This window comes from Seriola lalandi, unplaced genomic scaffold (genome assembly GCF_002814215.2).
Source record: "Seriola lalandi dorsalis isolate HSWRI2012SDOR001 ecotype SW California unplaced genomic scaffold, Sedor1 jcf7180002054309, whole genome shotgun sequence".
Taxonomy (NCBI): domain Eukaryota; kingdom Metazoa; phylum Chordata; class Actinopteri; order Carangiformes; family Carangidae; genus Seriola; species Seriola lalandi.
This window is the reverse complement of record NW_019524862.1, coordinates 333,558-351,676: the sequence shown is the minus strand read 5'-3', so window position 1 is coordinate 351,676 and position 18,119 is coordinate 333,558. Positions and strand designations below refer to the sequence as shown.

The window sequence follows — 18,119 nt, the reverse complement described above, 5'->3', positions numbered from 1 at the left end:
CTTCCACAATTGAAAATGAGAAATTTAGATTTTTTGATGAAACCTGCATGCTTAAAACCCCGAGTCAGTTGTGACTTTGAAAAAAATGATTGCAGATGCACAGATTGACTTTTAGTGATCCTGAAACTTGCTGCAGAATTGAACATTTCCCTCCACAAAGCTTACTATTACTGTGCTTGGATGTTTGAGGATGATGTATGCCCAGGGTTTGCATTAGAACGTTTTTTTCACATTCATCTGCTGAAGAGGAAACATTTCTCAGAGCTCGCCTTAAACCTGAGTTTAGGATGTAGACATAAGAGTATGATTTGGTGACAGCAAAAGAATTTTGGGTCTAATCATGGTCCAATTTTGCAACTGACACAAGTCTGATGTGGAAACCTGCAACTTCAGTGATATAAATAGATACAATTTATTATTTAAACCACATTTATATGACTTAAAACATGTTTGGAGGGGATCTTTAGGAAATTAAGGTTACCATTTTCATGTGGGCCACAAACACATCAACATGATACATACATGATTAAATGAATTGGCTTATAACAAAGCATGCAGGGGCTGAACAATATAAAATGATCAGTCCAGAATCAGAGTAAAGTTATTTCATCTCATATGCAGATTCTTGAAGAACCTAAGTGCAAACAATACTTAAAATTCCAGTCTTGATTTGAACAGTTGCTCACAGTTTACCACACACACACACAATCTGTGTGTGGCAGCTGCTTGTTGTGACAGAGTCCTTCAATATGTGGCTGCAAAAACAGAGGACAGTTGGTACAGGATACAGCGAGATACAATTTGGACCTTATCTGCATCCCGGTTACTAGGTCAGTGAAAACTGTACCACACAGCTTCTCTAGGTGAAGTTCTTACATACAGTCATTTCTTGTTAGCACATGCGCTCTTTACCTGTGATGCCTGCATCAGTGCAGCTGAGCGTCTGAACTGGCTCGGTCCTGCTGCAGATGACAGTGCATCCATTTAGGCCTGAGAGAGGGAAGGATGCACAACAGAGAGGATAGAGGAGGGAATGAAGGGGAGCTTTGTGCACTGTGAAGAGGATGATCAACTCCGAGCCTCACAAATACCGAGATCCGGAGTCACCCAAAGCTTGGCCACTTCCGCTCTTTTTTGCTGTCGGAAACGACGTGTCTCCACTAACGATGGCTGTCTTCTGTGACCGCCTTTGAAATTTCGGCCATCTCAGGAGTGACAGAGAAAGAGTGAGAACAGAGGGTGAGGGAGGGAAAGAGAGAGAGAGACATCTGATCTATCACCTCAGGTGTTTGAGTCACATGTCTGCCACTTACTACATGTTTAAGACCTTTATTGTCTTATTTGAAGATGTTTTTTTTTTTTGTCACACATTCTCGGGGACGATAACACACCGTTTGGGTGTTTCCTCACATCCCCAATGCAGAAGAAGTGGGTACCCTTGTCCTCCAAGACCTCAGGTGGAGAAAGCATCTCTTGCAGAGGGCCCTAAAGACAGAGAGATGCTTCTTAAAGACAGGATATCCCCGATCAGGAACCTCTACCTTGCCCCCCACCCCCCTCCTTTCCTGCATGGCCTGCTGACTCCTATCCTGTCTGTGAGGTCTGTAATCCTCCTGGGATGGGGCAGGGAGGAGCACTGCAGGCCCAGGCGGCAGGAAGCCAAGGGTTGTCCAAGACCCTCCAGAGATCAGCATCTCATCCTACCGCGTTATGGTCAGACCAGGCTCAAGGTCCGGTCTTCTGGCTGTGCTGGTCAGCCTCCATTGTTAGGACAGAGGAGAAATGTGTGCACACTTCCTCTGTCTATTTTCTGCTTGACCTGGTTTATTGGGTTCTGATTTATGATAGCTGGATTTGTGCCTCTAACAAGCAGTAGGCCTGGCTGGAAGCCTGATTTAAAATAACCCAGAGACACAGCCTATTTGTCACCCATTCATATGACAATGTAAGGTGGGCACCTCTATAGAAACTCTGGCTTCTTACATTTGCCTTTAGTTTCTATTGATTTACATGTACATTACCTGGCAAACTAACACCTTCCAGTCTGGTGAGGAGTTAGGGTTGAAGCTTTTTCACAGTTTGTATCGTTCAGTGTTGAATTTTTTGATATTATTCAATCCAGAGAGGTTTTTAGGTTTAGGTTTGTTTAAAGGATCAGTTCAGGAAATAAAAAACAAAACACACAACAAAACACATTTAATAACTTACCCCAGTTGTATTGCTTTGTATGTGCATTTAAGCTTTGCTAACAGTGAAAACAGTTTGCACAGCTTTAATACTCATGTATAAAAGGCTCCTGTGAGTATTATATTACTATATACAGTTGTGTGCAAAGATATGGGAACCCCCCCCCGGGCAAATTCCACATTTTGTTGAAGGTTGAAGTGGAAAGATGTAAATACAACCCCTGCAGCAACCAGACATTAAAATGAGCCAAATATCAATGCATGGTTACTTTTTATGTCATGATAGATATACAGCATGTTTAAGATCTGCCCACAGATTTTCAATGATGCTCAAGTCAGCGGACTGTTCCAAAAGCTTCAGCGTGTACGTCTAGAAGTAGTTCATGGTGGATTTTGAGCGATTTTGTGGACTGCTTTGAATCATTGTCCTGTTGTAAAAGCCGGGCTCTTTTCAGTTTCACTTTCTTGACTGACTGCAGGACATTTGTAACTAGAATATGATGATATGTAGTGGAATCTGTTCTTCTCTTATCTGTGCAATGTTTCCTGTCCCACTAGCTGCCACTCAGCCCCAAAGCAGAACCCCCCCCCAACGACTCTGGCTTACCCAGATGTTGCTTTGCAGACTCCAGATGTTGAAGGTGAGCTTTCATTCTGACTCTTGCATGTAGAGACCCTGTTTGGAACGGTGCACCACCAGCTTCACCTTCCTGCAGCTTCTTTGCAGGCACGGGGGGGGGGGGTTTGTTTTGCTTTTCTGCCCCACAGACATGCAGTTTTCTTTCTGAGAGTTTTCTTGTTCTTCCGGATCTTGTCTTGAGTTCCACGGTTCCCTTGCACTGCCATTTCTGAATCACATTTTCGGAGCGTGGAAATGTCAAGCTGGAAATGCTCTGAGATCTTTTTATATCCTCCCCTGCTTTGTAGGCATCAGTTCGCTTTATTTTAGATCCTCGGCCAGTTGCTTATCGAGGAACTCTTGGTTGCTGTGTTTGAAGGTTTGAAGAGTCAGAGAATTTATCGTCTTTGAAACTGTCATCAGCTGACAGCTCTTTATGACAAGCCGCGACCTGCCTCACAAATGTGTCAACTAAGGCCGAACAGCTTAATGCTAAAGTTGTGAGTGGTTTGTATAATAGAAGGGTCCCAGACTTTAACATATCTGGGACAAATCCTGTTGATCATATATTTTCATGTAAAATCTTACTGTAATTTGCAAAGTAGCCATGACAGACATCAGATACCTGTAGTGGAATGAAAAGTGCAGTATTTCCCTAGAGGTATAAAATAGCATGAAATGGAAGTATTCAAGCAAAGTGCAAGAATCTTAAAATTGTACTGAAGCACAGTAGATTAGGTAGTATATCTACATTTACAATTTCATTATTCTATTATTCTATTATTCATTATTCATTTACAGTTTCATTATTTCCACTGGGCATAGTGGGGATAATAGGGACATTGAGTGTATGATTTAGTTCAAAGTAAAGCAGATTTATGCAGTTTGAAGTGATTAAAACAGACTGGAGTATAAAACTGTGGTGTCTCCACGATTACGGATATAATTAGTGGTATGAGTTTGTTTTCTTGTGGAGCTTTAATTTCTTTTTTTTTCTCAGGGATGTTTTCAGACAAGAAACGGTTAAACGATCATTCATGCTTGTGATTTTGTTCTTTTCCCGGAGCTCTTCTCGTAGTTTGTCATGTCTTGGGAATGGAGAACGAGGAGTGTTTATACCCTCGGGATTCCCTGCGGCAAACCTTTCTCCCAGTGTAGACACAGTCAATGTTCACACTCTGTTATTACAGAGGAATGAAAACATTTGTGTAATCATTTCTGAACATTGTCGTCTCAGACAAACATCCAGCTATCCAGCCTATAGAGGACCAAAGGGCATAAATCTCCTTTCCCTCGTTGCAACTTTGGTTCATGCCATGAAATCTTCGTAACATGATCACATTAGCTTCATAAAACATGAAAACCCATGAAAATAATCGATCCAGATTATCTTTCACAGTGGGCTTTGACTTTGATGCTGACAGGTGGAGGATAATGTGGCAAGTCATCTTGTAAAAAATAGCCGCTGCGTGGAATTTTAAAATGTACTGTATGCTGTTTCACCGATAAAACATGTGGTTGTGCAGACTCTTGAGAGCATGGATTGTTGGACAGGGCTTTAACTCACTGTTGGAGCTCTTTCACAATATTGAATGTTTTATTTCCGCGTGTTAGAGAAGGCAACCAAGTCTTTTACATACAAAAACTTTCTAGACTCAATTAAAGATCTACTTAACAAAGACTTCATGTCCATGCCTGTGTTTGTGTCCTGACTCAGATGAGATTAAACAAAGCTGAGACAGTGACGACTGAGACAGAGTGAATGTTGCTGCAGCTGTTGTATTTCTCTCTCTTCATGTGAGGAGGAAATCTTCTGATTTCACCTGTCCGAGGTTAAAGACAGAGATGAAGTGCTACCTTTTATGATGAGCTCAGCTTTGGTCACATTTACCCAAAATGTCCCTCGGTAGAGTTCTGTAATTGTAACTGACTAATAGACTAAGCCCCTCTCCATCACAGGTATTACACAGGCACAGATAGTCGACTCCTACAAAATCAGTAACCAAGGATTAGTCCAATCCCTCTGTCTCCCTGCTGTTGCTTATTATATCCCGTAAAAAGCTCATTACAGTTCGAATTGGTTAATCACTGAATTCCAATTTAAAGCTCAACAACCCGTTTTAGTGTTTGTTTGCTAAAAACAATACATTTGACTAAACTAATAAAAAAAATAACTAATTGGCTATCATACAGGGACTGAAAGACTGTTTTAGCTGCATATGGGAGACAGAAAAAGACTCGTGAAGTTGTGGTAATCAACACTTGGAAGACTTTAACATCTCTGGGACGAAGCCAAATGTCCTGTGCTTGATCCAATTTAGAAACTTTTGTAGTCACTGATTGTTTGTGCGAGCGGATTGTAAGAGGAGAAGAAGCAGACATGCTGGGAGAAGGAAATACAAGTCGAACATGCATTTCCTGCAAGACACATGCTTTGATTTCGGCCCTGCAAAAAACAATGGCTGTTTGACTGACCCCCCCCCCCCCCCCCCCCCCCTCAGCAATGCACCAACAGGAAGAAGCACATTCACTGGATAGGAGAAAATACATTCCAGTAAGACTTTACACAAGTCACACACAAACCATCACAAGTAACAGAGTGACACCAGAGAGAGAATATTTCTTTTCTTTTTTTTTTTATTAAAAATCATAGACATGAATTCAAAATAATGCGAATTCACAAGATGTATTTCTCAGGAACAAATTCATTGTCATTCTGACACTTATTAGAAACACACAAACTCATTCCTTTTAATTACACACACACACACACACACACACACACACACACACACACACACACACACACCAGCAGACTGTCAAAGCAGTCACCTTTTAATTGGGCCCTCCACCAGCCTGAAAACATTTGTCAGCTGCCATCTGTCTGTCTGTCTGGGACTTCCTCCCAGACCCCCCACCCACCCACCCCCACCCCTCCCAACACACACAATCTCTTCATCTTCCCTTACAACGCTCTTATCAGACTCTAACACCTCTCATCAGCTGGCGCACCCTTCCTTCACACAAACGCACACACACACACAGACGTTTGACACTGCTGGCTGTGGTGCAGATACTACAGATTGAACTGGAGAGCGGGGTAGTCTGGTAGATATCACACCTCAAGTGCTTGAATGAAAACAAGAACAGCGGGGGCAAATGCATGAGTAACACACTTAACCGGGACTTGAAGACAAAGCTCAATATTTTGCATTAAGTCCACAGGAGAACCAAGAGAAACACATGAGTGTGTTGTCCTTTTAAAATACATTCCACTTTTTATGCTTGGTCCCCTTGTATTATAGTTCAGTGTCGCTTCCCTGCTACGGACAGTGAGGCTGGAAATGGAGTGAGGTCAGACCCAACATCCACAAGCCTGAGCGTCATCTGCAGACAAATGCCTACAGTAGTCCAGAGTCAGTGGGGAGCAAAGGTGACACCCTGAAACTGACCACAGACGATCTGTGAGGAAGCACCCAGCACTGTAAAGTTCTGATTTACCTGCATTGCTGTGCATTGTTCACCTCTCCTCTTCCCCAGCATGCCTCTGGGCCCTCAGCTGATGTCACACCTTGGTGGCCAGAGACTGTGCCTCTGTCTTCTGAGAGGACAGGGAGCTGGCAGGGCTTGCATGCAAGGACTTCTTCAGGTTGAGTAGGCACAGGCACTGGGATCTGAAGCGCAGGTCGAAGAAGGCGTAAAGAAAGGGGTTGAGGCAGCTGTTGATGTAGGCCAGGCAGGTGGCGTACGGGTGAGCCAGCAGCAGGAAGCGCAGGAAGGCACAGGTGTCTGGAAACAGGTCCAGGTATGAGAGGGCGTCAGCACTCTTCACCACATGGAAGGGCATCCAGCAGGCGGCGAACACGACTACCAGCGTGGTGATGATCTTCAGCAGCCTCCTCTTACGCTGGTCCTCTTTGCGCAGAGTGTTGAAGTGGCGGGTGACAGTGCAGCCGATGAAGCCGTAGCACACCATCATTGCCAAAAAAGGCAGAAGAAAGCCCAGAGCTGAAGAGGACATGCTGAGGCCAGCGATCCACAGGTTCTCTTGCTGCTTGCTTGTCACCACCAGGCTGAAGTCCATGGCGCAGGATGTGCGGTTGCTGGTCAGATCGTACTTGGTGGTGCGGAAGACCAGAGTCGGGGCAGCCAGGAGACCGGACAGCAGCCAGATGGCTGTCAGGGAGCCTCGCATGTGGCCACGAGTGCGCAGCTGGGTGCTGGACAATGAGTGGACAATGGCAAGGTAGCGGTCGAAGCTCATGCAGGTGAGGCAGAAGACGCTGGCGTACATGTTGAGCAGGACCACGTAGCTGCTGATCTTACACAGAGCCACTCCAAAGGGCCAGTGGTAGCCCATGGCTGTGTAAACAGCCCACAGAGGCAGAGTGACCACAAAGGTGAGGTCAGCCAGGGCCAGGTTGCCAATGTAGACGTCAGCTGCTCGCCGCTTCCCCTGGGCTCTCCACACGGTGAAGATGACCACCCCGTTTCCAGAGAGACCAAGGATGAAGATGAGCATGTACAGCACAGGGATGACAGAGTATGACGGCGTCCACTCAGAATAGTCACACATGGTGGAGTTCTCCGTCTCCTCGTAGTCATAATACTCATAAGTAGCTTCAGTTGGCTCCATTTCCACTCTCTCTCTCTTTCTCTCTGTCCTTTTTGAAAAGGATTGTTGCAGATAGATCCACAGCGGTTGACAGGACTCTGAGGTCTGTTGCTGCATGTGAAATCTGCCGATCCTTATATACCCACCCCCCAGACTTGTCCCCTCCTCCCCTCTCACTGCCCTCCTCCTCTCGGCTCTGAGGAACATGCCCTGTCACTGACTACACGCCCACCCCTCCTTCTTCTTCATTCATATTATTTGTACCTCAGTATCTACTGCATTGTGGAGTCCCTTTCATACATGTAATATGGGTTGAAATGCTAGAACTTTATTTTCAGGATAAGTCTTCTTTTTCCTCACTTTTCCTGCACAAAATATTACACTTACAAGACTTCATACATCACCATACAGAGGCTAAATGAAACTCATGAATCTTTGTTTATCTTTTTTTTCTAACTTACCACAAATATAATTGTAATGAATTTCTTACTTCAGGGAATGAAAGTTCATTAGACATGTTTGAACAGTAAACCATGAGTCAAGTCTGGGCATGACAAGTTTCAGTAGTAGTCAATTTCAATGTCAATTGAGAATCGTTACGGGACTGGAGCACTCTGCTTCAACACTATTTACATTTGTATGTGTGTTGTTTTCATGTCTGTACATGCTCCAACATGAAGAACCACAGATTAAAGATAAAAGTTAGATTTTAGCTCTGGAGGGTAGACAAACAAAACTTTAACCTCAGACCTTTAAATGAAAATCTGCAAAATCAGTTAAAATACAGAACTTTATTTCCATGCAATTTCAACTATTTCAGTATTTATTTATTTATCATAACTACTTGAGTTAAAACTTGCTAGATTTGATATAAAAAAATGTAGGTGATCATGTAAATACAATTATCATAATCATCAGTATAAATTTAGATATTACTTTTCAAAACTGTTTAAACATTTCTAACAAACAAAATTGCAACAACAATAAATACAGCAAATTTGATATAAAAAATGATGTTGATTAAGGGATTGATAGATCAGTATTATCTGTATTTGTGTTTGTGCATGTTATTTTTGTTGTCGATTTCCATAGGAAATCAATATCATAAACTGTTTTGCGTGGTGTAAAAGAATAAAGCATTGACCTGTCTGACCTCACTAACTCACAGGTCCAAGAGTCAATACAAACACACACATACCAAAGGCAAATCACAAAAACACAAACATTTGTCTCAAATTGTGGTGGAGGTGCCAAAGTTTCTAAAGATACCAAATACATCAGGATGAATGCTTTGCAGCAAACGGCTAATTTCTAAATGATTAAATGATGGAAACATAAAATAACATTGAGTCTTGAGCTTGAATATGTAATTATAAACATCCTAATGAGCTGATACAGAAAATATAAATGCTGCTGACAGCCAGTGTGGCATATGATGACTTTTCCAACTTTAAAGCTACTTAAGGAGAAACAAAAGGGGGAAAGTCTGTGTGAAATGGTTTAATAAGTCACACAGCTCCTCTGTCTTTCTCTTCTTTCCCGTCTCTCGGGTGTATTTGTTGGCCCAGGTGGGACGGCTCACTCTCCAGCCTGCTCCGTCTCTCAGCAGAGTGGCAGCAGCGGCGCCGGGGCACCGACCTTTAGACACAACTTCTGTATCACTCAACAATCTTTTCCTCCTCCGATCCCTTCCTCCAACCTCCTCCTCTCCAGCCCCCCCACTCATCTCCGTCTTCCTCTGATTATGAAGACGAGGACTGATCCCCATCTCCTTTTACCAACGTCATTTACTCTCAGAGATCAGTTTGTTGTTGCCAAATACTGTGATGCAAGCTTGTGGAGCTTGATAACCAAAACTGATGTGATTGTGATTGTGATTGTGATTGTGTTTGTGCGCCTCCACCCGAAATCTCTGCCCTCTCCTGCTCCGCTTGATTGTCCATCCAGCTCTTTGTCCATCCGGCTAAGATCGCTGCTGCAGGACGTCGGGCAGAACAGGAAAAAAGCCAAGTGAAGTGAATCAAAGCAAGTTTCCTATCTGCACTCTGCTGGGACTGAGGTCTGTTTTTAGCTGTGTTCGTTGACAGGGAAGTGAATATACAGATAAATAAAACAACAGGTCTTGATGAATACATCAGTCCTCCCACTCACTTTTCCCAAAATCCCCTCATCATGAGCGATGTGGCGAGAAACATGAAATTTCCTTTTAAATACAGGAAACTGGGCATCTTTCTTTCATTTTTTCAAGAGTTTTCATCATAATGTCACACAATCTCTCACATTTCATCCTATTTTAAGCCTTTCAGAGTGACAAGTTCCAATTGGCCTGAGCTTGAACCTCCTTGCAGAGCATCCATCTCTTCACTCAGCATACCAGAGACCCTGTTTCCACAACAGTCAGCCCGTGTTTGTCGTCTTCTTTGCCCACCTGTGTCTCGGATCAATTGTTGTTGTTCTCATGTGTGGCCCTGTGCTGTAAACCACACACCACATAGACACCAAGAGGTTCCTCGTGCTTTGCGCTCTTATCTAACCACACCAAGGCCCTTCATTTGACTGTCATCCATCAGCAATGTGTCAGATAGCAGATAACATATCTGGGGGATGAGTAGTTGCTTCTCCAAATATACACAAAAAGTAGAAGCCCACAAAAACAAACATTACAATGACAGTGTGTCTGCAGGGCTGCAGAGCGCCCCTTTGATCTTTTATCATGACCTTGTGTGTTTGTGTGTTTATGAGCCTGTTTTTGGTGATACTCGCAGCGCCAAAAGAGCATGAGGTGTGTGTTTTTGTTGTTTAGGTGTGTGTGAGAGTTGGTGGGGGTCTTGACAGTCGTTTTGATGTGTGTGTTAAGCTGTTGCAAGACCACATGCGCGGGCCCCTCTGTGGCTGAGACAGCTGGTTCCTGAAGGCTTTATTTGCGATCGGAACAACTATGAGTCAAAGTTTTTCCAGTTTCTGCTGACAGTTCATGATTTCACACGTCTGAATCGAACACCTGATAGCAGCTCGACAGCCACGATGATGAACGCGCCCTCGGGCAAACACTCAGCCATCAGCGCCAGTTATATTACCAATCGCATCAACAGTCGGATCTGAACTTTTAATGCTGTCAAAAGTAACACTCGGAGCACAGCTGGAAAGCTTGAACATTTGGCTGTTGTTACCGCCTGCTCCGCTCCATTATCCCCCCTTTACTCTTTTCAGCAGGGACGACAAGGTGATTGACACCAGCTTGTTAGACACAAAGGCCACAAGGATGGGAGACGTTTACACCTTTTCTCACTGTTCCGGTAAAGACTAATGTGTAAACTCGAGTTTCACAGCTATCTGCATGCTTGAAAACAGTTTCTATTCCACATTTGGTAGAGATGTGAATGATCTGTGGTTGACCAGTTATCATGTAAGACTGTGAGAAAAAAAATGTTTCTCCTGAAGGTGATGCAAGGAATAGGATAAGAAACTGTTGGAGAGGACCAGACAGGACACTAGCAGACAAGAAAGAGGCAGGAGAGTATAGAATACACACAGTATGACTTATTGTTGTGTCTGTGGACAAACTTGAGCTGCCCTCACTTACTGGGAGCATCAGCAGGTTAAATGTGGTATGCTGGGTTGGTGAACTCAAACCGGATTTGTGAAGAATGATGGGACGGAAGTTGCACTTCTACACTGATCTGATTCTGAGTGATAAAACTGGACCAACACGACTGATTCACAGTCCACAGCCCAGAAACCGGCATCGAGGAACAAGGTATATCTACTTCTTATAGTTCTGGCTACACAAGTTGGTTTTGGTCTTTTCATTGCATCTGATGACAAATAGAAAAATATATCATACGGCCAAATGTCGTATGAAATCGTTGCCGTTTTAAATCATTAAAACCACAAAAATCACTGGGACAGCACAGCCGGTACACCACGATTCAAGTTATGAGTGCTGAAATTAGAAACATAGATTCTATCACTTGCTACTTTTCCTCCTTTTTGATTATAGATTCACATGTTATCATTGTGCAGAGTTACGTGTTACTCCACCGTCCCTCTCATCCACTTTTTAAGAAGTCAGGAAGCAGCCATGGTGCGGCCTTCTTGCTGAGTTTGTAGCTCCATGATAACAGTTCACTTTCTTAATCCCTCTCAGCACATGTATGGGAGATTGCAGACCTCAGACCAGAGTAGCAACAGCTATTCTGAATGAGGAGCTATACCCCACTACAGAGTCAGGGATGTCTAATTTCAGTTTTCTGCTTGTAGGTCAGTTGACCGGGAGACTCTGTTGATACAAATCTTCCGGCCTTCAACATGTTGTTGTCCTCTGAGCCAGGAGTAGCTGGACAGAAATATTTATCATATATGAATGTGAGGACAGGAGAGGGAAATCCCAAACAGTTTTCACGAAAAGGTATAAATAGCTCAGACTTGCACTCAAGGTCGTCAGTGAAAATATAAGCATTAGAGAGAGGCGGGGGGCGCCTTCCGTGTCTCTAACACATGGACAGATGAGGAGAGTTAAAATCAGACAGAACAAAAGGGAGAGCTTCATATATCATCTAAAGAAGCAGCGAGGTAACACTGCAGCTGCAAGTCATGAAAACTGTGGTTTGATTACACTGACAAAGAGTTAGTATTGATGTCTGTGTTCACGTGCCGACTGACACAGGATAATAACAAGTAAGGAGGTTTATTTGTCGGGTGAGGGGTGCAGCTACCGAGGTGAGCGAGGATTACATATAAAACGCTTGACATAAGCTTGAAGAGAGATAAAAGTGACAGATGTACAGTAACCAGCAGCGCCCTTCTTTACAAAGATACTGAAGTACTGTAAATTACGAGTGTCACCCTCATCTTCTAGTCTTATAGAGCTCGCTGTAATTATAAATTCGGTCAAGTCTTGCTATCTTTTTCAGCACCAGGATTCTGTGTTATATTATGAGCGTGAGGCTTTCCATTCTCTTTTTCTGATATCTGCCTGTAAGCCAGCACCACCCGAGAAAAAGGGTGTGGATTTTCCTGCAGTCAGTAAATGGTACTATGATCATACAATAAACTAAGAACATGGAAAACAATTAACCTGCTAAACATCAATATCCTATAGCATTTCCATTGTGACCGTGTCAGCATTAGCCACCATAAGCTACTGGTCATACCAAGAGGGGCTGTAGCTGCAAAACCCCTGAGTGTGCTGAATTGAGCGACCGTGCAATATAACTATTGTTAATTAGTTGTGTCTTTTTTTTTCATAAGTTACACCTGGCTTTAATCCTACATCTGTGACGCTGTAAGAAGTCTTGATGAAACTTATTGATAATGTTGAGGTCAGTTGGACCTGCTCATGCCTCTGCCCCATATACTGTTTGGACAAGACAAAATACCACACATTACTAGTTATCAACATAATTCAATAACACTAGTCCACAAAGCTCAAAACACATTTTATACAAATTACCCAAAATTTTCAATTGCACTGCTGGACTGTGTATGTAATGATTTTAAAGTAATGCCTCATACTCAACAGAACTACCAGATATGCTTAAGAACAGAGATAAGGTCTACAGCCTCCCTGCTGTCTAAACACCAAAGAAAGCTGCAATAAAGCCGGCTACCACGTCTTCCTCTTCCTGCCAGTCCAACAGGCGAGAAACCTTCTTCTGCTGCACTTCTGTAAACCGTGTGAAAGAGTGATGGTCAAGGAACAGGACGCACTGCAGTCTAAAAACTGTGTGAATGACTCTAAATGCACTGCAGGATTTAGAAAGTGTTTGAGTCTTTTATCCCTCACATGTAACATGAACCGTTTTACAGATTTTTATGGCTGTCCAAACTTCACAGAGTTCTGAAACACAAGCCTCCAGTTTGGTTTCAAGGTTGAGAGATGCACACACACGCACACACACACACACAACACTTAACAATCCTACATGTTCACACACGATGTAACACCCATGACTACACTGGAAGCAATACAATAAGCTATTGTAACCTCAAACCGAAGGTCTTGACGCCCATATGCTTTTGTCATTAGTTTCAATTATAACAGGCTATGAGGTCACTTGCTGATGTGTGTTAACACACACACAGACACACAGACACACAGACATACAGACACACAGACATACAGACACACAGACTGCATGTACTTATGCAAAAATAAGGTTCTATGTGACTTTTTCTGATGTATATTAATCTGTTCTTTTTGATCCGTTTCTAGAACAAAAATGCAGCTGCTAAATTTAAAGGAATTTTTGGTTTATTACATTTTGGTTCTTAGTTAAACAGTTTGGCCATCACTTCTATTGATATTGATAACACTGTACTCAGCAAAGTAATTGATGAAATCTGGCAACACAGCGATATCGCTACAATTGAGTCAGACAGAGCAACAGACATGAAGTCTGAAGATCAGACAGGTTGTAAGTAAGCAAACAGTTTAGCCAGATTATCTAAAGCATTTGATTTGGAGGTAAAACCAAAATGTTATTGATCATCCCTAATTTCACAAATGCACAACAGCAAGTATAGTAGGTCAAAGGTCAACCAGGAAGTCATTTTGTGTGTGTTTACAGCTGAAAGTTTTAGTCATAATTTTAATGTTTGACTTAATTTTCTCTCACAGTAAGTGACTGATCTTCTGTCTTCATATTGCCACACCCAGTGTTGTTGCGTGTGGCACCGATCGTGCATGAACAAAAAGTTGAATGATTGAATTCATTCAACATATTGCCCAGTTGCTCTTAAATTAATTTTTTATGCTGGCAGCTTTAAAGCTCAGTAACTAAGTAACCATCCTGAAGAAATGCACAAGATAACCATTTGATTCCGAGCTAAATGTTTTCTTAAACTGGCGACTTATTTTCTGTCTTACAAGCAAAACATCCAATTCTTTGCTTTGTTGGACTTTTGATCTGGCTGATGTCTCTGTTGGTGTTATCACAGGCTGCTCAAGCTTCTCCCACTCACCATCAATATCTGCTTGTCCCATAAGTCTGGCCCAGGTTTATCAGGGCCAGAGCAGGTCTCTTTCTGGACCTCACACACACACACACACACACACACACACACACACACACACACACGGACGGACAAACACTAACATACACACTCACCGCACAGACCCCCTCCCTCCCTCCCTGCGTATCCTCTCCGAGCCCCCGGTTTCCTTGCTGGGGAAAGAGGGGACTAGATGAACGGGAAGAGAGGAGACAGTGGGGATGTGACACAACAATGGCAGGAAGTGACTTCAGATCAATACAGATTAGTGGAAAACACACCAACACAGCTAACAAACACCCCCGGTGAAGAGATAAACACGTAACACAAACAGCCAAATAAATGCTGTGAGCATCATTACTCACGTGTTACACAGCAACAACATTTTCACAATAAACCACTTACACAGAGAGAATACAGTCTGAGATTATTTACAAGTATTATATCGGCTGCAAAGTACTCACACATGACTTATCATATATTCTGTGATTGACAAGAGAATTACTGCATGTTACACATTAAAAATGCATTGTAGGGCCAATAAACCACTGGATTACAATTATTATCTTCTCCATCACTGTAATCACGTTAAAACCAAAGCGGTTATACGCTGCTCAGCATTTCATGACTGCAGATTGATAATATATAGCAACAAATGTCAAGCCTTATGATCTAGTACAGCTAGTACAGCAGTGATCCACTTTTCTGCATTTGTAACCGGCTGCAAGTTTAATCTGTTGAAGTGATTTCAATTTAGGCCAAAGCAAATTAAGACTCTGCACAAAGAAAACATATATGAGGAACATGCATACTGAAACACAAAGACAAACTAAGAGGTCTGAAAACCGTCCAAATAAAATCAAGTTGTAATCAGGAGGTGGAAAGAGTCAACAGTGGGTGCAGTTGGAGAGGAGGGAGGCCGTTCAACAGTTCAGAGGTCGCACCGAGGTCCACAAAACAGAAAACCTGATAGGTTTGGAGGTTTTATAATGTGTAACCAGGAGCCTGCTCAACTTCAAACATACTCAAATCTAGTGGAAAGAAGCCAGAATAATAGGACTGTGTGATCTTTTACAGCCAGAAGTTTATCCGTTGTATGGTGGCTCAGCTGCAAACTGCCTAACTAACGCACTGGTCAACACTTAAATTGTTAATGAACGTCTTATGATGGGAACAATAGCTTGGACACTGACCTGAAGATGTGATGTACAAAGACGTTCAGCTGCTATAAAGGAGATCAGGGGGTTTCCCAGCTGCAATCAGGTGTGTGTTATCATTTCCTATAACAAATCATTATCCAGTGACAGAAAAAGCTGATGGATCTGAGATCATTATGGCTGCATGTCCAGCTACCGTTATCCTGAGGAGAACCATAAAAGGACACACACTCTTCCTGTCGACTGTCCATTGAACAAGCATCTGTCTGACCCCTGACACCTTCCACTCCGACTCGGCTTCCTGTCCCACACGTGCAGCTCTGCTACTTGAAACTTTTCATCAAAGCCTCTCCTTTCGCAAAACACGGAAAAGTCCCGAATATAAATGACATTAATTCAATTATTCATTCACATAAACAGGGTGTGGACATAGCAGCGGGAACACCTTGCAATATACTTCAATATAAAAGAATGAAGATTATAAAGCTATACAGATTTTAATTTATCGTCTATAGCCAAAGTGATAGACGAGAATCACGTCTTGAGTTCAGAAAACAGCTGCAAACCGATTTAAGTGTTCAAGCTACTGTTATTCAAACAGGTCGCAGTTGTGTTTTTTGTTTTGTGCCCCTGACCTCTGCCCCTTTTAATCCCCCCCTTTGGGCAGAGGGCATGGGGGGCTGCTGGCAGGCCAGGGATAAAGGTGCAGACCATCAGTCCTTGTTACCAAAAAGCTTTAGAGGAGCTTTACAGCTCATGAGACCAGACTATAATCTCCCAGACGCTTCACACATATGGCCTCATGAGATCATCTACTTCCCTGCACTCAGCCACCACCCATAAACAGCTACAGTGTATAAACAGATATCACGTGTGGGATATTTATTTTTTTTACACATACTGTAGATGTGCTTGGATAAACAAGAATAGAGGTGCGAAGATAGTACTTGAACTTTTGACTTTAGGATATTTTATCACAAGCGTAACAGGAGCCGATGCACAGACGTGAGCTATAGCAAAGGTAGCAACAGCTTCTGGACTTTAAAGGTACAAATTTGTACTAATACAGCCTCAACTGATGCACCCAGGGGTGATCATTTGGATTGCTGCCATTATTGGTAGTAGTCACTGGTGGGAAGCTGGTGAGGGATCTTTTCCTTATAATAGTGCAAGGTCAAGAAAAGGGTCCCATTTTTTTGCTACAACACAATGCAATGATATGCAGGAACAGTCTGCAGTGGCCAATCAAAAGTCTGCAAGAGCACTTTCCCGTGAGATTACTTTGTAATGTGGACCTTGCAATTGTCAAGACGGGGAATAAAATTGGTCGCTGTGATGACTTTCCAGAGTTGTATAATCCTCCTGACTCACAGTACCATAAACTGCTGTGTAGTATTTCGGAGGCTGATGAGTCTTAAAGCTCATGGATGTACTGTATTTCTCAAACTGGACGTCTCAGATCATATTTCATCTTCTCACCAGTGCTCGTAGCGACACGTCCACACCAACATAGCCCCTTGTGTGTTTTTTTTTTTTAAACAGTCCTATTTTCAGTCTGAACGTGGCTTCAGCAGGAGCCTGGGCCGTAGGCACAGAAACTGACTTGTGAGAGAGGGTACCACCATGTGTTTGCATAGGACACTGAAGAAGCAACGAGCTATTGTACAAAATCTGCTCAGCTCTCTTCTGAGGGGTGGTTATTGGGGCACGTCTGGGTCACGTCTCCTCCTCCTCTGCAGATTAGCCATAAAGCCAGTCTCCCATTACACCCTGCCTTGTCTAGGCTCAGGTTGAGTGAATGTCCCCCGAACGCCAGCACAGAGAGTGACAGACAGGTTTGGTGGTGGTGGTGGTGGTGGTGGGGGGGGGGTCGGAATGAGGCGAAGGGTGGAGTTGGGTTGAAAATGGGCAGACAAGCTAGCATTGTTTACGGCTAGTGAAAGGCACATAAGAAATGATGAGAGGAGCCAGAAATACAAAAATGTTCCAATGACAGGCATCGTCAGACAAAACACACAATGCTTCACAGAAATAGAAGCAGCTGTGGTGGCGGCGAGGGGAATCTCAGGAGCGTGACACTGATGTGAAAAAAGTCGATCATGTCATCTGATTGTTGGGTGTAATCAATCTTTGATCTTTGTCATCTTTGTCACCAAGGGGACTCTCAAAAGACGGAAAATGAGTGTAAGTATTGAGACGTGAGACATAAGAATTCAACTGACAATACTAATGCAATTATATCTGAAGGGATCCATCTTGCTCTGTGTGTGATGTGTTGCGGTTTCGCTGGTCGGTTAAATTAAAATGTAGAGGAGAGCGTTCTTGGCCGTCTTGTTCTTGGACTGCAGCTGAACCTTGTCGAGGAAGAAGAAGAAGAAGAAGGCCTGTATACACGCAGAAGAATCCATTCAGAGACCAAAGGCAAATGGCTGGGTTAGACGCTGTGGGAATTCACCCTATTTCAGATGCAAATTCCTCAAAGAGCTGAAAGAGCCGGAGAAACAGGTGTCCAAGGAAGTGTGGTGCTGCGTGGGTGAGGGCGGGCGGGC

General features: G+C 43.2%; 1 protein-coding gene across 1 annotated transcript; it reads right to left on the bottom strand.

Annotated features, from left to right (window-relative positions):
- Window positions 1-5,424: 5,424 nt before the first annotated feature.
- On the bottom strand, window positions 5,425-7,518 carry LOC111655184 (apelin receptor B-like). Its single transcript, XM_023406475.2, has one exon. The coding sequence runs from the start codon at window positions 7,439-7,441 to the stop codon at window positions 6,371-6,373; it is 1,071 nt and encodes a 356-aa protein (XP_023262243.1). The 5' UTR covers window positions 7,442-7,518; the 3' UTR covers window positions 5,425-6,370.
- Between the last annotated feature and the right edge of the window lie 10,601 nt (window positions 7,519-18,119).

What these genes read in the sequence shown, in the direction of transcription:
- LOC111655184 (XM_023406475.2), bottom strand. Translation starts at nt 7,441, where the DNA reads ATGGAGCCAACTGAAGCTACTTATGAGTATTATGACTACGAGGAGACG.